The sequence below is a fragment of the Chiloscyllium plagiosum genome, chromosome 20 (genome assembly GCF_004010195.1).
Source record: "Chiloscyllium plagiosum isolate BGI_BamShark_2017 chromosome 20, ASM401019v2, whole genome shotgun sequence".
Lineage (NCBI taxonomy): Eukaryota > Metazoa > Chordata > Chondrichthyes > Orectolobiformes > Hemiscylliidae > Chiloscyllium > Chiloscyllium plagiosum.
Genome location: NC_057729.1, coordinates 13,041,116 through 13,064,046, shown reverse-complemented (window position 1 = coordinate 13,064,046; position 22,931 = coordinate 13,041,116). Strand labels below are relative to the sequence as shown.

Sequence of the window (22,931 nt, the reverse complement as noted above, 5' to 3'; positions counted from 1 at the left end):
GATATATTTAAAAATATGTTGGACAGAGAGAAAGGAGTATAAGATTATGTTGAGAGAAAGAGATCAAATAAGTTACAAGGTGGCTCGTGCAGAGAATAAATGTGTTAAGCCAAATGGTCTATTAGTGTGCTATAAAATCATTCAAGTGTTAGCTATGGTAATTTTGTCATTTATTTTCATCCTATCTTTTATGCTGACAATCTTGTTTGATTTCTGTTTTTATGAATTGCCCACACAGAAATTTGAAAGATATTCTGCTGCCCCTGGGGGCACAGTTGGAAGAGTTATTGAAGTGAAGCTGGAAGGATTCTGAATTTGAAAATGTGTTGCTGGAAAAGCGCAGCAGGTCAGGCAGCATCCAAGGAGCAGGAGAATCGACGTTTCGGGCATGAGTCCTTCTTCAGGATCATGCCCAAAACGTCAATTCTCCTACTCCTTGGATGCTGCCTGACCTGCTGCGCATTTCCAGCAACGCATTTTCAGCTCTGATCTCCAGCATCTGCAGTCCTCACTTTCTCCTAGGATTCTAAATTTACCTTGGCCAGGATTTTGTCCACCAGTGCCCTCCAGATCTGACCTCAGCAAAATGTGAAGGGTCAGTGCCCTGGCATCTCACATCAGACCAAAAGTTCTGATGCTTGCTGTCATTGGTGGATGTTGGTTGAGAAATGTCCTATTTGGGACCATGTATTTTGATGAGGGGTGGCAGGAGAGGCAAACAGGTGGTGTGAATAGGTGAGGCACCATTAGTGGGACAAGTTCAACCAACTTTCTTCCTGCCTGGTGGTTACAGGGTGTAAGGGCAGCTAAAAAGGAACAGTTCCATGACTGATTTCCATCCCATTCCATGGGATGTTAACATCACTGTTTTGTTGGTTGATCAGGCGCCTGCCTAAATCATATACATATGCAAGTCAGGGTTAATGTGACCTTGTGACTGTGTCCTGAGCAGAGCTCCCCCCAGTTCCGATGACCCAGCATATGATATCACCCACGTGTGAAACTGTGAAGCCACAAGGAACAGGAATGTTGTCGGATCAAACCAGCAACGTCTTAGACTCTCATACTCTGGACACCGTTCTCCCAACTTCCTGACCAGGAGATGCTGTTGAAACTGTGTTAAGGGGCTTCAAGCTGATACGTAACCTCAGGTCATGTAATTTTAACAAACTGGCTGTCGGCTAATATCTTCTGTCTGTTTTCTTCAGGCAAGCAGCTGATTGCATGGTTATAAATAAGACCCAGGATCTGTAATATGAAAGTAATTCCTTACGTTTCATTTAGTTTGCATTCTGTGTTGCCTCTGGACAGAGCAAATGAATAAGTATGTTCAAAGAATGCTGCTTAGAAATGTTTAGAATTGGATTGCTCAAACCTCTCTCGCAAGATAGCCAATAAACATCCAAACTTAGCACTGATGTGTAGAATAAATCTTTAGAGTGACTGTTTCGGTGTTTGTAATGAGACAGAGTAAAAGAATCTGGCAGATCAGTTATCCCAGATAACATAAATGCAATCACCTGCGGTTTTTTTTTTACAAGAATGTTTAAACTCTTGTGGGTGATAAATACCAAATTGTTGGTATCATCTGGAATACTCTTCTAAAGCTTTTCTTCAACCTTAGCTAAGTGTTGCTGATTTATCATTTACAGGAAAAACCTATGTGGGGTTAAAAATCGTGCAAGCACTGTTAAATAATGAGCCAGTTTGGCAACAATATTTAAGGAAATTTCCAGTTCTGGTGGTGTGCTATACAAACCATGCACTGGACCAGTTTCTTGAAGGTAAGGTTCTGCCATCAATCTGCTTGAATTTCATTTTTGTATACTTTATTAAGCACCCCGATGTTGTACTGGATTGTCATTCAAATATGCTGACTACAAACCGTTTACTATCTTGAATACATTTACATAAATTAACTTGGATACTTAATCAAAATGTTTTTGTTTTGTAGAGTCCTTTATATTAAATGTCAGAGAGTGATTGTACTATACCTTGGAGATGATCTTGTTATTCTCGTTGCAATTTGTATTTATGGCATAAATCTATTTAATACAATGTGACAAACTTCCATTCACATCTGGATCAAAGAGCAGTTTGCTTCATTCATCGATCAGTTGATAAATGCAGAATGGCTAGACACATTGCAGTCAACCTTGTATTGGTTACCAGTTTGAGACATAAGACTGAAATTTTGTAACTCTCCTGCTAGTGCAGAACAATACGAAGGATGAGTGTGGGTTGGAGAATCAGGTTGTTGTGTTCTAATCCTGTCTTCAAATCACATCCTGCAAGAGTCACTTGCAACCAGAACCAGCCCCATTGTTTATATGTGATACTACTTCAGTTAGTGCCATGGTACTAGTGAAACAAACCATTTATACATCATTCTTTTGAGTATACTCAATAAAACAAGTGACTGGGCTTTAAAAATAAATCATTGTCTGAAACTTGCTTTGAGACATCTTGAGCGCATGCAACCCATTTTTTATAAATTCAAATTCCTTCTTTGACCATCTGGAACCTCTCAAAAACTTACCTTTCCTGATCTTTCCCTAAACATAATCATATGCAATTGAGAAAGGTTCTGTGTGAGTATAAATAATAATAAATTGACAAACTCAGTGGTTAATTATTTTCCCGGAGCCTAGATGGCAAGTGTTAGTAGACTGCTTCCCATTTGAAGGGGGAATGTCTGGCAGTAACTCCCAATCCTGTATCATGGCACTTATTTATTGAATACTTCCAATACCCTGCTATAATAATTGATGTAGAAAGAAATAGAGTTAATGTTTCAGGTAAAACTGAAGAGAATTAGGTGAGAAAGACTCTTAAGTTTTAAACCAGTGGGAAGGAGGAGGGGCTAATAAGTTTGATATACCTATGCCCTATGAGGAGAGATTGATATGACTGAGCCCGAGTTCAGAGGGATGAGAAGGGATCAGCTGGACAGATTGGATGCAGGAAGGTTGTTTTCCCTGGTTGGGAAGCCTAGAACCTGGGGACATTTTTATCAGGATATGGGGCAGATCATTTTCAACAAGATAAAGAAGGTTGTCTTTACTCGAAGGATGTCGAAGTGTGTGGTGCTGGAAAAGCACAGCCAGTCACGCAGCATCTGAGGAGCCGGAGAATCAACGTTTTGAGCATAATTCCTGAGGAAGAGCTTATTCTTGAAACTTGGATTCTCCTGCTTCTCGATGCTACCTGACCAGCTATGCTTTTCCAACACCACACTCTCGACTCTGATCTCCAGCATCTGCAGTGTTCACTTTCTCCCTTACTCGAAGGATAGTGAACCTGTGGAATTATCTATTACAGAAGGCTATGGAGATGACAGCTTAATGGTATTATCACTGGATTCTTAATCCAAAGATCCAGGTAATGTTCTGGGGACAGGGGTTCAAACCCCGCAATGGCAAATGGTGGAATTTGAATTAAATAAATATCTGGAATTAAGAGCCTAATGATGAGCATGAATCTATTGTTGATTGTCCTAAAACTCACCTAGTTCACTAATGTCCTTTTAAAGAAGAAAATCTGCTATCCTTACTAGGTTTGGCCGACATCTGACTCCAGACCCACAGCTATGTGGTTGATTCTTAACTGCCCTCTGGGAAATTAGGGATGAGCAATAAATGCTTGCCTAGCCAGTGATGCCCTCATCCCATGTACGAATAATAATAAAAAAAGCCTTGAACATATTCAAGAAAGTGACAGATCCTTTTTTTATGAAAGCTTTGCTTGTCTCCTCTCCACAATGTTTATATATAAACTGTAGGTGAACCACCATACGCCTTTAACCTTCAGACTTTCCAGTTCTAAGAAATCTCATGGTAAGCCCCTTTCAAACCAGAAATTGTCCACTTCCTTCCATCTCTTTCACAAGAGATGCCTGTCACAAAATTAATCATAAGGTCTGATACAGTAGAGTCTGAGGAATTTGCCTGGGAATTTAACATTTCCAATGAGCAATCCTTATGTGCCTTGAACTCTCTGAAAACATCTATTTAAATCCGAGAATTCAGAGGGTTCTGCTGCAGTTCAGTTACCTCGGAAATATTAGGCAATTAAAAAGATAAGTTTAACTCCTGGTTAGCTATTAAACTGATCTCTCAACTTGGCACACACCTTCAAACGACACCTTCCCCAGAATCCTTATAGCCACTGGATTCTGACCTAACAAATTATCTCCCCCACCCCTGGACTTGACAATCCCTGTTCACCTGGGACCCAAAGTTCCCTCTTCTTTTGGGACTCAAAAACCACTTTTCTATCTAAGGTCACCTTCGCCTCTCTCTCCCAGAGACCCAACATCCACTAATCCCTGGAATCTGACAATCTTCCCCTCCATTCAGGAACCAGATATCCCACCTCCCCCACCATGTGGTGCCCCTCCACATTCCTGGACATAATATCCACCCACGGGACCTAATATCCCAAACTAATTTTAAAGACTCCCTCATTTACCTGGCACCCTTATGAACTTGTGTCCTGGTATCCTACCCACCTGGTATCCTTACCAAATAATTACGTTAGATGCTATTTCACAGGAGCTGCGGAAGTGGCTGTTAATTGGACATTTAAATCATAAAATACCTAACTACTGCCATGAGAAAGGAGGAATGGTTTGACTTTCTGTGATTATCCTGCACTTCAAGGCACCTTTAAGTCTGATTTAAGTAGATTTAAGTCTGCTCCACATTTTTGAAGGAGAATGTCCTGCCAGAAATGTAATGCAGTTTCTTAACAGGGAATAAGAGTGAGATGGTAATCTGTCCATGTTTGCTGCTCCTTGGACAATCTGTGATATTGGAGCCTTATAAATGGTTTGTAAATAAATTTTCGATATCTGACTCAAGAAGAACTCTGTAATATATATTATGTTGACTAACATTTAGTTGATAACAAACAGTATCAAGCTTGGAAATGGAGTTTGCAAAAGAGCCATTCCAGAACTTAGCAGAAATTTTTGTCTGTTCACAATTGGATGTGTGACAAAGTGTATGACAAATCAGAGATAATGGAACACTTGAGAGAGGTGGGGTCATATTGAACTGGGTATTAGCAGCATACATGTTGGAAGCTGATATGTTTTTGATTAATGTGTAGCAACCACATTTGGATAAGAAATAATTGAGGCTCAAAGTTGGATCTTTGAGGGACTCCAGTAGAAGAGAAGTCAATGGAGGTTGTTGTCTGTCAATGCCTAGATAAACAGAGCGGAGCCAGATAAAGTCTATCCTATCCCTCTGGATGATGAGGTGATGTATTAAAGGAGCTGTGTTAAAGGCTGCAGGCAAGTGGAAAACCATTGGAGTCATTTACTACAGTCACGCAGACTGTCATTTATTTCTGCTAAAGGCCATTTCAGTACAGTATATATTGATGTGACACTTTTAATTTGAAATGAGTTTACAGAAATTAGCTTTGTAGCTAGAGTTAAGCGCAGAGTTGTGGATTGAAGCCAGATCAGTCAGGGTCATTTATAAAATGTTGCTTGAGCTGAGATCAGGCAATGGGAGTGCAGCAAGATGGTGTTGAGATAAAATACTTTTTTTTTTTTAAAACTGCGATGCACTTTTGCCATGGCAGGGAATTCAGTCAGAACAGTAGCTAATTTAACTGGCTGCATAACTGAACAATTGATGGTCAAGTAAAGAGCTTGAAGCCATCCCTCAAATTTCTGCTGAGAAACTCCAGGCATCAGTTGACAAACGAAATTGGCATTGTGAGCTTTCAAGAAGCATGGTCATGATTTTCCAAATTTGCGGCCAAATGGGTGGGGAGGGGGTGGGTGTGTTAGGCATCAACTAACTCACCATTCCACTGCTGATAAAACTCAATCATTTGAGTGCCAATCAATGAGTATTGCAAGCCTTAACAATGGCATTCCAGCTCACCAGAAGCTGCCAGGTATTCAGATGCTGGCCGTGTTCGGGTTCTGATATCAGTTGGTTGAGGCCTACTTCTTGGGAGCCAGTGTCGAGAAGTTACAGCTTGTGCTTATCATGGGCTTGAGTTCCTGTGTGAAGAGAGGTCCAGGGTATCAGACACAAAGGCATCAAAGGCAGGCCTGGCAATTCTGTCTTTGGAGGGTCGGTGTAGACTTATTGGTCCAAGTGGCCTGTTTCCATACTGTAGGGAATCTAATCTAATCATGTAGAAGGGTCTTTGGACTCGAAGCATTAACTTGACTTTCTCACCGTGGATACAGCCAGAGCTGTTGAGTTTCTCTAATAATTTCTGTTTTTGCATCAGAGCTCCAGCAGCTGAAATTCTTTGTTTTATTTTAGAGAGAAATTTGGCCAGATAACTTTATAATAAATGTCATTGTCCATTTGTGCTTTTTTCTTGTTCAGGGATCTATGGATTCTTGCACACTGGCCTAGTCAGGGTGGGTGGAAGAAGTAACAGTGAACTACTGAAAAGATTTACACTGAAGGAACTGAGAAACAGCAGAGATTTCAGAAGAAAACTTCCCCAGCACTTACGAGGCGCCTATTTCGAGGTAAGGTTGCAGTATGATGCTGAAATCCCATGACTTTGTGTTATTGTTGGCAAAAATCACTGTCTTTTCAATTTGTGTCCAATAAAGGTCACCAATCAAATGAGAGAATCGGAGCAGAAGATTCGAGCAGCAGCACAGCAATTGGAGTGCACAACGCAAGGGGTTCTTCACGAACAGTATTTAGAGAAATATATTTCTGCAGTACATTGGAACAGCTTGCAGAATGGACTGGTAAGATCACACAAGATGTCTCTCTATATTTTTTCAATAATGCAATATCTGTTCCAAACATATTGATGTCAGTGAAATTGTGGTTTTATAAGAATGCTTGTGTGTCTTCCAGAAGGGCATATTTTTCAGATGAGCCTAGATGTTATTGACAGCTATTTTGATTTGATTTGATTTATTATTGTTATGTGTAGCGAGGTCCAGTAAAAGGTGTTGTCTAATGTGCTTTACAGATAAATTATTCTGTACAGGTGCATCAGGGTAACAGCACAGAGTGCAGAATACAATATTACAGTGCCGAGAAGGTGCAGAGAGATCGACATTAACATTAAAGAGGTCCAATTAAAAGTCGGATTTTTACCTTGGAGGTGCTATCAAGTTACTATCTAGTTCTCAACTGATGCCTGTAAGCATGCTCTGCTAACAGAAGTCACTGGTTGACGTCAGAAGCTGATTGTTCTGAGTTCTGGTTCTTATGGACCGAATGCATTGTTTTTGCCATTACTTCAGATCAGTGCTGGGAAGCCTCAGTGCTAATTGAAGAAGTTTGCTTATAATTTAAAAGTTGAAGTGTGATTCCACTGGGGTTAGGAATACTCAAGGTGTTTGTTAACACAGTTAAAGTTTAAAAATATTACCAAACTCATTTTACATGGTTGTCTGAGGGCTTATGCTGTATGTCGTGCCAGTAACGGTGTTCAAGATATTGAAACTAACTTTCACTGGATATTTTAATGCTTTTACAGGTATTCGATGATTTTGGCTTCCTTGGAACAAGGTATTCATTACTGGTAGAGTGGCTGGGCCTTGGTTTCATGAGTGTGACTGCAATTCCTGGAGCAGATCCACAGAACTTGGAGAATGCTGGTAAAATCTCCACTGTCATGTTCAGAATTTAAAAGAAAAAAATGTAATGAATTTAAAATACAAACAATATCATCTTCTGTTACTTCCCCTGCTGACTTTTATTTTCAGTAGTACCATTAACCAATTAACATGATCTCCTTAACTTGAAAGCCATGACGTGGAGATGTTGGTGTTGGACTGGGATGGACAAAGTTTAAAATCACACAAGGTTATAGTCCAACAGGTTTATTTGGAAGCGCTAGCTTTCGGAGTGCTCTCCTTCATCAGGTGGTTGTGGAGCAGGATCATAAGATACAGAAAGCAAAAGATTACAATGTCATGCAACTGAAATGCTACATTGAACAAACCGAGATTGCTGTTAAGTCTTTCATCTGTTAGAATGGGTTGCAAGTTTCAGTTGATTAATATGTAAATTCCAGACTACTTTTATGTCACATTCTCAAGATAACTTAAAATTTTATTTAAAAAGTGACATCTCAGTTCAGACAATGCATTAAAGGTATGAGGTTAGAGTCTGTCTGTATCCCAATCTTGAGTCAGACTGGTTCTATTTCCAAAGTAGGAATTTATAAAATGTTACATCACACACGCGCGCGCGCACACACACACACACTTATGAATACACCTTCTGACAGGCTTATACTCAATCACACACGCACACACTCTATCAAGCACGCACACATGCAAACAGACTCTCTCTCATGTGCACTCACACTCATACTCACACTCTCTCTCTCTCATATGCACACACACACAAATAAGTCTATGGGGTGAGTTTGCATTTGCAGGATTGTATTTGCAGATATATTCTATTTTGCTCAAAATGCGCACAATCTGCAGGGAGTTAGTGCAGGCAGTCCATCCATGTAACATATTATAAATTCCTAGTTTGGAAATAGAACCAGTTTGACTCAAGATTGGGATACAGACTCTAACCGCAAACCTTTAATGCATTGTCTGAGCTGAGATGTCACTTTTTAAATAAAATCTTAAGCTATCATGAGAATATGGCTTAAAAGAAGTTCTGGGGTTTACATGTTAATGAACCGAAACCTGCAAACCCTTCTAACAGATGAAAGGCTTGACAGCGATCTAGGTTTGTTCAATATATTATTTCAGTTGCATGATACTGTAATCTTTTAGTATAAATTCTGTGTCTTATGATCCTGCTCCATTACTACCTGATGAAGGAGCAGTGCTCCGAAAGCTTAATATTTCCAAATAAACCTGTTGGACTATAACCTAGTGTTATATGATTATCAACCTTAACTTGAAAGCCCAGAAGAAACTGTGTTGCAAACTTGTCACCTTTGATCCTGCCACCTGTTAAATGGCTGTCAAAGTACATTATTCATAGGGTGAATTATTTTGTGTACGTTTTTGCTGCTATACCTTAATTTGATGCTCTTTCAAGCGTGGTTAAGAAAACCTTTAACCTCTGTAATGAAAGCATCAAGTTCAATCTCCATCTTCAATTCATAGTTTAATAACAAGTTTGGAGTGTTTGGTTGTCCTGTAGTATTGTCGCTATCATGCCCAAAAGATTTAATCTTCCTGTCACTGCATTGGAAAAAGATATGGTTTTCCATGGTAGAATTTCCATAACTATCCTGACTGGAGAGACTACAGTTCATCTTGAACAGGGCCAAGCTGACTACTTATCCCACCCCTCCAGTGTATTGATCTGCTTTCCCAGTATTATTATGTCACAACATAACTTGGGAAGAGTGTGCAAATGATCACCCCCTCACTGGTCGACAAGCTGTCACAAAATGTATAAAATTCCAATTAAACAAACAAGCTGATCAGCTTGTTTGATGGACTGCCTTTCAGGACAGAAGAAATTCAGAGCTTAAAAAAAGTAACTCATGTATTCTAATACACTGAAATGAAATGGTGGTTTGAGAGTACCTTGGATCTTGTAGCTGCTTCTGAGATTCAGGCTTATTTCTAGCTTTACTGTTAGATTTTTTACAGTAAGTTATAAGTACATAAATAAGAAATGTTTGGAGGGTTAGGGACCAAGCGCAGGCAGGTTGGACTAGTTTAGTTTGGGATTATGGTCAAGGTGGACTGGTTGAACCGAAGGGTCTGTTTCCATGCCGTATGACTCTATAACTTTAACTACTGAAGAGAAAAGAAGAAATTACTATGCAGTTTTGAATTATGCCCATATAAAACCTGAGAATACCTACACATTTGTTTACAATTAAGACAGTTTGATACATTTTTGTGGATAGTTAAAAGAAAAAAAACAAGTAAAATTAAATTCTGAAGATCAGAAATCCCGATTTGATGGGTGGATTAAACTCTTTCTATTAATTCCTTCTAATTTCAACAATGATAACATTCTGTTTATAATTGCTCTAGTCATCATACATGATGGAAAAATACCTGGGACTTGTTGCTATGCCTGTTCCATCTCTTTAACCTTACTCAGTTTTTCCCATAACCACAGAAAGTCTATGATTTTTACAGCAGCCATATCCTTACCTAGGAGTAAGTTCACTCTGATCCTGCGTAATTTCTTAGCAATTCTTACTATTTTCCTACTGTTCTAGACATCAAGTCTCTTTCCAATTGCACTTTGTAAAAAAGAACCAGGATATAGTCTCTACTTGCTTATTAACTCTTCGGCTTTTATTGCACTCTCTGAATGGTAAATTATCTCTTTCTCCAGCAAAAGAGTGTCAGTAGCTCCTGTTTCTCTTAGAATTCTTGTGTCTAGCTGCATCATTTAAAGAAAAAGAAGTTACCATTACTTTCTGTAAAAGATCTTTACCTTATTCACCATTCCTGCACTGACAGCAGTGTTAACTTCCATTTCATAGTCCGAGCTCGTTTGTTCTGGTGTTTTTGTTTCTTTCGTCTCCTCTCTGGACCCACTCTTACAAATCCAAATAAGTCACATGAGCTTCCCATGTAACTTTGAGCATTCTGAACAAGGGTGTCCTACATTATTTCACTGACACCCTCAACACCTTCTTTCCTGATCTGAGAAGAGGATCTTAGCACATTTCCAACTCTCTTTTCTTTATCTTGGCTACTTCCCATCCTTTTGATTTTCTGTATCCTTCTTGAGTTTGAGGTAGATGGAATAAAGGTTTTGTTTTATTCATTATTTCACAATCATCAGCCATTCCTGCTGTCTGTCCAGCAGTTGTCACTCTCTGGTCTTCAACAAAGGTTTTTACTACAAAACCTAATGAGTTTTTAAGCTCTTCTAAGAGAATAATTTCTCTGAGAACTTCATGCATGGTGTTTACTCCTCATGTTCCTTTCCATCTGTCACAATCACTTTGATTCACCCTTTGAAATTCAGTATATGTTTGCACAGGCTGCTTCCCCAAATTTCAAAACTTTTGCTTGAGAAACAAACTCCTATTCACCAAGAATAGCCTTCTATTTTAATAACGTTATAATCCATAGAAATTTCTCTGACAGTGATGCATATGTTTCATGTCTTCCACCTGTCAACTTATCTAGTTTTCCCTGGCCACTTTGTTTGTCTTACTAGTTTTTCAAATAACATAAAGAATGCCTCCACACTCTTTCCCTGCAAATTTCTCATCTGATGTCACTTCTGTGAACTGCAACATTTTAAGATGGTATTTCCTATCTCTCTCCACTTTTACCCTTTCTTTACCCATTTATTTATGAATCTCTAGTTCTGTCTTCTTAAACACACTCTTTTTATGTTTGACCTCTCTCTAAATTTCAAATTCAGGCTTTTAAGTTTAAATTCCGTTTTTTTTTATTTCCATCAGCTTCAATTCTATTTCATAATCTAGCTGCTTGGACCGCAACTGAGTTTTAGCTAACTCGAGTGACTCAGCTCTCTGTATACCTAGTTTCTCCTGTTCACATGTTCCCTGAAGTTTTGTGAATATTTCAATTAGCTCTGCCTTTTTAGTTCCGGGAGGCAATTCCACTTTTAACTTATTTTCCTATTTTAGCAGTCTAGCCTTGGTTACTTTTGGTTAAATCCATCAGGAATATCTATTCTAATGGCAGGATGGTTTTAGCTGTTTCCAATGCATGTTATTTTAGTATGTGAAAACTGACATCTTTCTGTTTATCTTTTACCACGCACTTTAACTCCGCATCCAATTTTACGTTGACCTCATTCAAAAGATCCTGAACACTAATCTCCTAAATCTCTGGGAGAAGTGCAACAATAATCGTGTTGCACTATTGCACATGCTGTGCTAAATCTATACAATCCCAATTTAACAATAGCCAATTTGCCTGACATTGCTATCCAGGACAAAGGAAATTCACATCATTAACAGAAAATAACTTGTTTATTGTAACACACTTAACTTTAATAACTGGCAGAGAAAAGGAAGAATTCCTAATCTACTACTATACAATTTAAGCTATACAAATTTAAAACCCCAGAATACCCTCACAATCATTAAAACAAACAAAAAGTAGATGGCTTGACATATGTAATAAGTGGAAATACAATATATATAGAAAATAAAATTCTGAAGACCTAAAGTCTCAATTTTGAGGGTGGATTAATTGTCTCTCATAACCTCTTCTTATTTCAGCAATGGCAATATATTGTTGGTCTTTAAAGCAATGGTTGCTTTTAACTTGAATAGTTGACCCAGTAGTGCTACACTTCACAGAGGCCAGGAGTCCTCTGTGCCAAATCACGAAAGGGTTGCTTCACATTCACATAGATGTCAAGAATAGGTCTCACTACACTGGGCTGAGAGTAATGTATTAGTTTAGATCAATGGAGAGAAAATAGATCATTTTTGAGTTGGCAGGTTATTACTGGTGGGGTGCTGCAAGGATCAGTATTAGGGACTTAGTTATTTCCAATCAATACCATCTTGGATGAGGGGATTGAGTGTAATATGTAGAAGGTTGCTAATGGAAAACTGATGGAAAAGTAAATGTGAGGAGGACACGAAGTGGTTACAGAAAGATTAAATGATTGTGCAAGATTGAGTCAACTGTACAATTATCTACTTTGGCACGAAGGATAGAGAGTAAAATAAATTTTTAATAATGTCACTAGTAAATAATGATGCAGAGGAATTTAAATGTCCTTGCATTCAAATCTTGATCATAACTTTGTTGTTATGTTTGACTCCTAGGTCAGGTTTCAACCATGTATCGATACTGACATTAAGATTGTCTATTTCCACCTTAATCACAATACCTGACTGTGTCCTTTGCTCAGCTCATTTATTGCTGAAATGCTCAATTATGACTTTATTACCTCTGGACTTGGTGTTCTAATGCACTCATGGTTGACCATCCTCATTCCTCTGTGCAAACTTGAGTTGGTTCAAACTTTTGCTGCCTGTGTCCAAACTGGTCAACATCCTAATCCCCGTTCATCCCTATGCATGCTGACCCACTTTGGTTCCTGAATAGGCAACACTTCAACCTTGGAAATTATTATCATTGTATTCAAAGACCTTGCTGCTCCCTACATTGGTTATATCTTCCAATCATGACTGCTTGCTGAGATTTCTGTGTTCCAGCAATTCTGGTACAGTAATAATTGGAAATGCGCAATCATTCCAACAGTTGCAACTGTACCTTCAGTTTTCTAGGCTCTAAATGTTTTGGAATTTCAACTCTCAACCTCTCCAGCCTTTCTACCAATATTTCCTTCTTCATAGTTTCTCTTCAAATGGATCTCTTTGACCAAACCTTTGGACATTTGTCCTAATATCTCCTTTTTGAATCACAGCATAAGAAGGTCATTCCGCCCATCATATTTGAACTAGCTCTTTGCAAAGGCCAACACAAGCTTGTCCCATTCCCCTGCCTTTTCCCTTTAGCCTGACCAACTTTCCTCTTAAAAGAATTATCCAGTTTCCTTTTGAAAGTCACAATCGAATCTGCCATCTACCACTCTTACTCCAGGACTTAATGACTTGCTCCCTAAAAGGGTTTGCCCTCTTATTGCCTTTGATTCTTTTTGCCATTGGTGTCCTCTGGTTCTCCACCAATAAAATTCCTTTATTTTTCCTATGCCTCGATTTTTCATGATTTTGAAAATCAAATCTCTTCCCAACCTACTCTTCTACAAGGACAGCCTCCCCAATTTCTCCAATCCATTCACAAAATTGAATTCACTTATCTTTAGACCATCACATTATTAATATGGCTTGGCATCTAACTTAGGTTTATTCATACATGAAAAGTGATTGGGGATGTTTTATTACAATAAAGGCACTATAGACAGCATGTGCTGTGTTCACTTTTATTCTAAGGAGTTTGGAGAATGAAGTAAAGGGAATTAATGAGACTACACCTGAAATTATATGTACAGTTTCCATCTCTTCATCAAAGAAAGGTGTTTTTATCTTCGCGGGTTTACAGTAAAGATTGACCTGTGAGGTGAGGAAGAAGAAAGCTTATATTAGGATAAAATGTGAAAGCTCAATTAGGGTGCTTGAGAGTTACAGGTTAGCCAGGAAAGACCGAAAGAGTTACGAAGAGCCAGGAGGGGACATGAGAAGTCATTGGCAGATAGGATCAAGGAAAACTCAAAGGCTTTCTATAGGTATGAAAGAATGAATAGAATAAAATTAGGGCTAATCAAGGATAATAGTGGGAAGTCGTGCGTGGAGTCAGAGGAGATAGGGAAGCACTAAATGAATATTTTTAGTCAGTATTTACACTGGAAAAAGACAATGTTTTTGAGGAGACTGCTGAGATAGAGGCTACTAGACTGGATGGGATTGAGGATCATGAAGAAGAGGTATTGGCAACTCTGGAAAGTGTAAAAATAGATAAGTACCCTGGGCCAGATGGGATTTATCCTAAGAATATCTGGGAAGCCAGGGAGGACATTGCCAATATTTATGTTGTCATTGTCTACAGGAATAGTGCCAGAAGACTGAAGGATAGCAAATATTGTTCCCTTGTTCAAGAAGGGGAGTAGAGACAACCCTGGTAACTATAGACCAGGGAGCCTTACTTCAGTTGTGGGTGAAGTGTTGGAAAAGGTGATAGGATTTACAATCATCTAGAAAATAATAAGCTGATTAGTGATAGTCAACATGGTTTTGTTGAAAGTTAGGTCGTGCCTTACAAATCTTATTGAGTTCTTTAAGAAGGTGACCAAACAGGTGGATGAGGGTAAAGCAGTTAATGTGGTGTATATGGATTTCAGTAAGGCATCTGACAAGGTTCCCCATGGTAGGCTATTGCACAAAATACAGATGCATGGGATTGAGGATGATTTAGCAGTTTGGATCAGATATTGGCTAGCTGAAAGAAGACAAAGGGTGGTGTTTGATGGGGAATGTTCAGTCTGGAGTTCAGTTATTAGTGGTATGCCACAAAGATCTGTTTTGGGTCCACTGCTGTTTGTCATTTTTATAACGACCTGGATGAGGACATGGACGGAAGATTAGTAAATTTGTAGATGACACTAATATCAGTAGAGCTGTGGATAGTGCAGAAGGATGTTGTAGGTTATAGAGGGACATTGAAAAGCTGCAGAGCTGGGCTGAGAGGTGGTAAATGGTGTTTAAGACGGATAAATGTGAGGTGATTCACTTAGGAAGGAGCAACAGGAATAAAGAGTACTGGGCTAATGGTAAGATTCTTGGTAGTGTAGATGAGCAGAGAGATCTCGGTGTCCATGTACATAGATCCTTGAAAGTTGACACCCAGGTTGATAGGGTTGTTAAGAAGGAATACAGTTTTAGCTTTTATTGGTAGAGGAATTGATTTTTCGAACGATGAGGTCATGCTGCAGTTGTACAAAACTCTGGTGCGGCTGCACCTGGAATATTGCGTACAGTATTGGTCACCACATTATTGCAATGTTGTGGAAGTTTTGGAAAGGATTCAGAGGAGATTTACTAGGATGTTGCCTGGCATGGAGGGAAGGCTGAGGGACTTGAGGCTGTTTTCATTAGAGAGAAGCAGGTTGAGAGGTAACGTAATTGAGATAATCAGAGGGTTAGATAGGGTGGACAGTGACAGCCTTTTTCCTCAGATGGTGATGGCTAGCACGAGGGGGCATAGCTTTACATTGAGGAGTGATAGATAAAGGACAAATGTCAGAGGTAGTTCCTTTACTCAGAATATTAGGGGCGTGAAACACACTGCCTGCTACAGTAGAAGACTGGCCACATTTTAGGGCATTTAAATGGTCATTGGATAGACGTATGGATGAAAATGGAATAGTGCAGGTTAGATGGGCCTCAGATTGGTTTCACAGGTCTGCACAACATCAAGGGCCGAAGGGCCTATACTGCGTTCTAATGTTCTATGTTCTGTGTGAGATTTATTAGAATAGGCCTATATTTTGTGGAATTTAGAAGAATGAGAAGTTTTCTCAATGAATCATATGACAATAGTTTAGAAACCAGGGATTACAGTTTTAGGATTGGGGATTGGTCAATTTTAACTGAGATGAGGACAATTTCCTTCACTCAGATGGTTGTGTTTTTCAGAATTTACTGTCCTATTGAGCAATGGTACTCAATTATTAAGTAAGCTTAATGCAGACAATACATTTGGAGATCAAGGGATGTGGAGTTGGACAAGGAAATGGAGTTGAGATGGAAAATGAGCTATGATCCAGTTGAACAGCATGGGAGGTAAACAAGATGATATGACTCAACCCTGCTCCTGTCTCTCATGTTATATACCTTCTTATTGCATTTTTTTTTTGAAGATGAAGAGCAGGAGGATCTGGAAGATGAAGATATGGAGGATGAATTGATTCAAATCTCTGAGGAAGCAGAGCTTATCCAGAGAGATAGAATGATTGATGACGATGAGCCAAAAATGAGGACCAAGAAGAAACAAGATGCTGATCTTAACGAACTGGCAAACACCTTGTTAGCAATGAATCTTAACAACCGGGGAGCTCAGAGAGGAAATCCACAGGACCAAGATGGCTGGCAGGTGAATCCAGAGGTTTTGAAACTTAGAGCTGCTGTCATGATTAGTTGGACTCATCACTGAAGTTTGGGCTGGATTTAATGCTCTCTTGCTGACAGTTTTGAAAGCAAGGTGGCATGTCCTACATGTCCACTCGGACCCCACTGTAAATACACCAGCAGCAGGGCTGGACTCATACTACCTGCCCACCAGTGGATCAAGTGAGCCTCTTCAAAAGTGGATAATATATTTCCACTTGAGGACTTCTTCCCACCACCACACTCATTTAACTGGCAGGACAGACTCGCATTCAGGTGGCCAACTCACAGATTTCCCCGCATGGTTTAGTAGTGGCAATATCACTCCTTAAGTGGTTCCCTGGTCCTTCTCCCAACTTCCCTTCCCCAATTTGCAACCACTCCCAAGGTTTCCCTTCCATAACGAACTCCTAAACCTCAGCACCCCCTACCCTCTCTGCTGACTCCTGACAGTTACAAAGTTCTGATTCTTACCTCTTATTGCCCAAGTGTAGTACTGACAGTGACCACTATTCATGTTGGCGCTGCTGCTACTTTGACAGCTGTTGGCCTCTGATTGGCTGGCAGCTCTTTCAGGTGGGATGTCCTCTCCTTGAGTGGCAGAAATCCCATCTTCAGCCTATTAGTGATTAAATAACTTAGGGCAGCCATTCTTCCCTTGGACAGACAACTCCCCTTTCTAAGTTGAGGCAAGGCAGTGGGGGAGTCTCAATATAATTCAGTCCATGAAATTTCAACTCTTCGCTCCATCAGTATGAGCGTGCACAAATTGATATAAAAGTCCTCAGAGTATGCCATGGCAATGGGAAGCTTACTGCTATCAGTGCACATCAGAGCATTTGCTTAGAGATTTGAGGCCAAGTGGGCTGGATGAGATTCTCTGAAGCTAACACATAGTTGGAAAAGAATACATTGTAGAAGTAACATGTCACATATGTAATCATTTAAAAGATTCCTGAAGTTTATCCCCTGCATTGCCTAAAACTGTGTTTTATTCCAACGTATATTTTTTTCATGTGATTATTCAATCCCACTTGAAGTGCATTGTTCCTGTTTTGAAACAGGTGCAACGGGGTGAAAGGAAGAAAATGAAACAGAAAGCACAGGCGGAACTCCGCAAGAGTGGTGCTATGACTGCACAAGAGGAGGAGAGAATTTTCAATATCTGGATGCTTCCTCTCAAAGATCGATGGCGCCTGTACAGGTCAGAGCTGAGTGCTGCTCTTGATTTCCCTCAAGATTTCCTGCTGTATTTGCCCAGCTTTTTGTTGCTAAACTCCAGTGTTCTTGAGACTATATAACCTTGCCACTGAACAGAGCTTTATCATTCAGAGAAATACCTCTACTGCAGCTTATTGGGGTTCTGTATGAAATAGGTTTTTCCCAAATGAAGCTACTTATTTCTTGTGTTTGGCATGGTGGCTCATTGTTAACTCTGCTGCATCACAGTGTCAGGGACCCGGTTTCAATTCCAGTCTCGAGCGACTATCTGTGTGGACTTTGCACAGTCCCCTCATGTCTGTGTGGGTTTCCTCCAGGTGCTCTGGTTTCCTTCCACAGGACAAAGATGTGCAAGTTAGGTGGATTGACCATGCTAAATTGCCTTTCGTGTCCAGGGGTGTGCAGGCTAGGTGAATTAGCCATGGGAAATGCAGGATTACTGGGATAGGGTGGGATGGGGGCTCTTCGGAGAGACGGTGTGGACTCAATGGGCCAAATGCCCATCTTCCATGCTGTAGGGATTCTATGGTTCTATGATTCTCACTCATGGAATCATTGAACTAAGTTTACTGAAGCCACACAATTTGACTTAGCAAGTGGTTTTAAAATTCATATTTAAAATTCACAACATTAAAAAAGAAACCAAGTTATATATGCCACAGAAACCTTGCATGATGTTATTGAGTTTTATTAATCAATAAATATGTTGTCACCACTTTGGTAACATGAGTTCATTTGATAGAAATTAATCTGTTTTACTCAAATGGTTTTCAAAAAACATTTTTATCTTTACGTTTAGAAGGTATTAAATGTAGTGAGATGTAACATGCATTTCTGAGAAACTGATCAAATGTTGCAAGAGGTACCTTATTTTAGAACTTGCCACCAGCAAATTGAAATAACAGGGCACATTTTCTTCACCTTTGTCCTGAGGAAGCATAGTTTGATAGTGACGATAAAGAAGGTGGAAGTGGACTCTTAATCCCTGTCTGGAAACTACAGAGACCCCAGGAATAGAACCAATCCAAATTTAAGAACATAGGAAAACAGGATGTAAGAGCAAGAGTAGGCAACTCAGACCTTCAAGCCTGTTCCACCATTCACTAAGATCATGGCTGATCTGATTGTGGTCCAACTCCTGATTTCCTATATGCCCATAACCCTAATTGACTTGTCCATCAAAAAGCCGCCTAATCCACCTTGAAAATGACTCAGCCTCCACTGTTTTCTGTGGAAGAGAATTCCACAGACTAAAGACCCTGTGATAGAAAAGATTTCTTCCCATTGCCATCCTCAAAGAGAAACATTTATTTCAGACTGTGTCCCTTGTCATGGTCTCCCCCTCAAGAAGAAATATCTTTCCAATAACCACCACCTCAATTTCCATCAGGATCATGTTTTTGTAAGTTTGAATCTGAGCACAGAAGTACCTTCAAATTTCTAAGTACAAATAACTGAAAATGATCTAAACAAACAGGTCTAGTGGCTAGTAATGGAGTTGTACTATAACTGTACTTGAATTTCCTGCACATCTGAAGTGTAGGAATAGGGTGGAGCGTGTATTTGTTCCAGGAATACCCAGCCATGACACAACATCTAGGTTTGTGGTGTTTTAAAGGAAGAAGTTCCCACATTGTTTCCTGTACTTTCAGACCAGTGAGCACTCGAAGAATTAGATGCTATAAAAATTCCTTTGAAAATTCCAGGTTATGGTTGTCCATGTATCAAACGGACGTAAGACGAAGGATAATTCAGCATGAGCAGCTCTACCAAGCAGCAGCTGACAGGTTGGCAGAGTTAAGGCTACAAGAAGACCTCTGGGTTCTGAAGGAGGCTAAGGTTGTGGGGATGACAACAACAGGTGTGATCTTTTTACATTTACTTACTGTGCTGACTCAACGCAGATTATGCAACAATGACATCAAAATACTCAACTTGATTTACCAACTTGCGTGTAGGAATGGGGTTGGAAGTAGGAGTAGGAGATTTTCTCTGTGACTAGTATGTAACAGAAATGTAAGCTTGTTTATAAATGGGTTTCTCATTCAAATATACATGCTGCGTATGGAATTTTGCTGATACACTTAACAGGGTGGCCAAAAAAACGGCTTCGACAATACAGCCTGAAATGGACAGAGAGTGAGGTGTATTCTAGCAGGGAGACTGTTCCTATTCCTGTCTCATTATTTAATTTGGATTCCACTGTGCCCTTCCTTCATTACTGCTCACATCCTCCTCAACTGTAATCCTTGCAAATTTGCCTAGTGTCCATCCTCGTTACTGGTGTTTCCAGCGACTACCATGTAGAAGGTGATCGAAATGGCTGTAACTGTCATCAGCTCTCTCCTTTCCCCAGCTCTTGTAATGGTGTCATCTTCCTTAAACATAGTCCCCACCTATCTTGTTTAGTAGTCGTAAGCCTCTCCTAAAACCTACAAGGCCAATGACTCGCTGATGTTTGGGATACTTCTGCTTCCTTAAAAGTCAGACTTTTTCATTTTGGTATTGTCAGGAGACCATTATGACTATCAAATGCCCTCCCAGTGGAGAGAAATGAGTCAGGACTGAGGTTAGGCTGGGTGGATTTCAGCTTGAAAGAGGAGAATCCGACCTGATGAACCAGAAGCACACACTCAGTGTCTGCTGATCAGCAGTCTCACTGCTTGGCAACCTTTTAACTTCCTCTTATTGTAATCATAACTCTATATTTGGCTCTTTATTTCGTTGATTTTAACATTGCTTGGGTATATCATCTCTGAATTTTACGACACATACCAAGTAATAGATTGTGACAAAAGGTCACCATTGCACATTGTTGACAGTCCATATGTACAAACTGCACAGCAGCTTCTCCTGGTAGTCATCAGTGTCCATTATCACATTGTGGTGATTGTAGCAGCTCAGAATTTCTTAAACCTTCTTAAATGTGTCACCTGTAGCAAGGTTTAAGTAAATTTCCCTCAGTTATTTGAAAACACAAAAATGTTAAAATCAAAACAAAAAAGACTGGAAGAACACAGATGTGGTGGCAGTGTCCTGTTATGATCCTACCTGATATTACACTGGACAAGTCCAAGCCCAGACTGAAATCTGACTTATTTACCCTTAACAAGTTGTGAAAACACACAATAAGACAACAGCCCCATCTAACTCAACACCATCATGTTCACTGCTCAAACAGCAGAGAGAAATCATTTCTCTATCACAGCTATAGGATTCCCTTCACTATTTCCTTTAATTCATTGAGAGATTGATAACCTTTTTCTTAATTGGTTTGAGCTTAGACTTTCTCATTGACATTGGGATCAAACAAGGGTCCTTGTACTGCACTATGTTACTCAATACAATTTTTACTCAGTATTGCGAATGGGAGGCCTTCCACCATGGAATAGGGACAGCCTGTAGTTCCAGGAAAGAGAGTGGGGGAGAACTTACAGACTGACATGCCCCTTTAGCTGCCAGACCAACTTTGTGCCATTCCAGTCTCCACTTGCAACTGTGATCATTTCCAAGTCGACATTGTTGGATGGGGAGTGGGTGTTTCAAAGCAATCCTGGTCACTTTTATCCTAGCCTGGCAGTTGGGAGGTGACCACCTCATTCTGGCCATGTTTTGGATACTACGGGGTCTGACTGAATCCCTCATGTGCGATGAAATGTGCCTTTAAGAGAGATTTGTCCTGTCCTGTTTCTCTTGAAGAGAGGTGGCTGCCCCATGAAAAGAGGAGTAAATCGCTTTGTTTTTTTTAATTGGGCAAAAGAAGCATGAGTGAAACAGACACAGGATTTTAATTTTGCTTTCAGTTGTTCAAAATGAAGCTGCGAGATACATCTCTCCCTCTCTCTCTTTCTCTCCCCCCCTCTCTCTCTCTCTCTCTCTCTCTGCTGCTAGTTTCATTCTGTTGGTGTTCTTCTGCACTGGAGGTGATAGCATGTGAGGGAAATCTATTTTGTTGAATTTGCCTCTGCTGAAGGTGTGTTTTTGAGATGCTGCTATATTGGAACAGTAGATGAACAGTATTTAAATAATATATTAGTTTATTAAGTATTTTGATCGAGTTAAAGTTATGCTATTTTGTATGTATTTTACCGGAAGTGTAAGAATAAAATATGTTTCTTTAAAATTTGACCAATTAAATTACATCTGGAATACAGTCCCTTACACTTGCCTCTAAATAAGATAAAAATTCAGGTCTAGGTTATGTCCTTGATATGTTTTGAGGGGGTTTGATCTGGTCCGTAACAAATGACAAGCATGAAGTTGCTATTCTGAACCTCACCCAATCTCCTGGAAAATGACCAGAAGTCTGACCTGTGCTGAGAACTGACATGCTAATCAATGGTGAGAAATTGCAGGCTCACTCACAACTGTTCCCAGATTGATGTGACAGATCACGACAAATCCGGCTCACTACAAAAATTCTGCCTAAAATTTTAGAGTAATAATCTTTAGGCGGATCTGGAATCCTGATGAAAGGTCACAGTATTTCTAGCATTTCTTGTTTTTATTTCAGCATCTGCAATACTTACTTTTGTACAAAAATCAGGAGTTGTGACTCCATGACTAAAAGTATTGACTTGAATTATCCATGCAACTAGGTGCAGCGAAATACAGGAAGGTACTCCAGGAGCTAAGACCCCGCATTGTGGTAGTAGAGGAAGCAGCTGAGGTTCTGGAAGCTCATTTAATAACAACACTCAGCAGTGCTTGCCAACATCTTATCCTGATCGGGGATCACCAGCAGGTCAGTACAGCTGCTCTTCCCTTCTGCCACTTAATTGACTGCTCATTTGATTTGGTTAGGCATTGCTTCCTGCTTTCTTTGATGATCTTCTCTACTCTTTCAAAGCAGTTTAGGGAGTTTGGGGGAGGGGGGAATGCTACTGTCATAGTTCGAAGTGCAGGTCCTTTCAAGGCTGAAAGTAACTGCGTCAGAGTTGATTGAGAGCAGATCATAGTGTGAAGATGGTTTTAAGAGGTATCTTTTATCCTGGTTTCTTTTAGAGAGAGATTAGAGGTGCTGTGCAGTCTATGAGAAGACAATCAACTTGAGAAGCCTTGGGTGTTTTTTTAAAAGGTGAAACAATAGAAGTAGTCTGAGTGGGTATGGTCAAGCTCCCATCCACCGAATCAGTGATTTTAGATTCAGCAGTTGTTGCTGGGGTCTCAGAAGAGTTGGAATGCAGTGG

The 22,931-nt window shown here is 39.8% G+C and overlaps 1 protein-coding gene across 5 annotated transcripts in view; it reads left to right on the top strand.

Annotated features, from left to right (window-relative positions):
- znfx1 (zinc finger, NFX1-type containing 1) overlaps positions 1–22,931 on the top strand; it is a 69,267-nt gene that overhangs the window by 30,038 nt on the left and 16,298 nt on the right. For all 5 annotated transcript variants that reach the window (XM_043710198.1, XM_043710199.1, XM_043710197.1 and 2 more), the window contains exons 4-11: positions 1,653–1,784; positions 6,363–6,511; positions 6,599–6,742; positions 7,486–7,606; positions 16,275–16,507; positions 17,586–17,725; positions 19,449–19,603; positions 22,341–22,486. In XM_043710198.1, the coding sequence (XP_043566133.1) occupies positions 1,653–1,784; positions 6,363–6,511; positions 6,599–6,742; positions 7,486–7,606; positions 16,275–16,507; positions 17,586–17,725; positions 19,449–19,603; positions 22,341–22,486 (1,220 nt within the window). The remainder of the gene's footprint in view (positions 1–1,652; positions 1,785–6,362; positions 6,512–6,598; positions 6,743–7,485; positions 7,607–16,274; positions 16,508–17,585; positions 17,726–19,448; positions 19,604–22,340; positions 22,487–22,931) is intronic.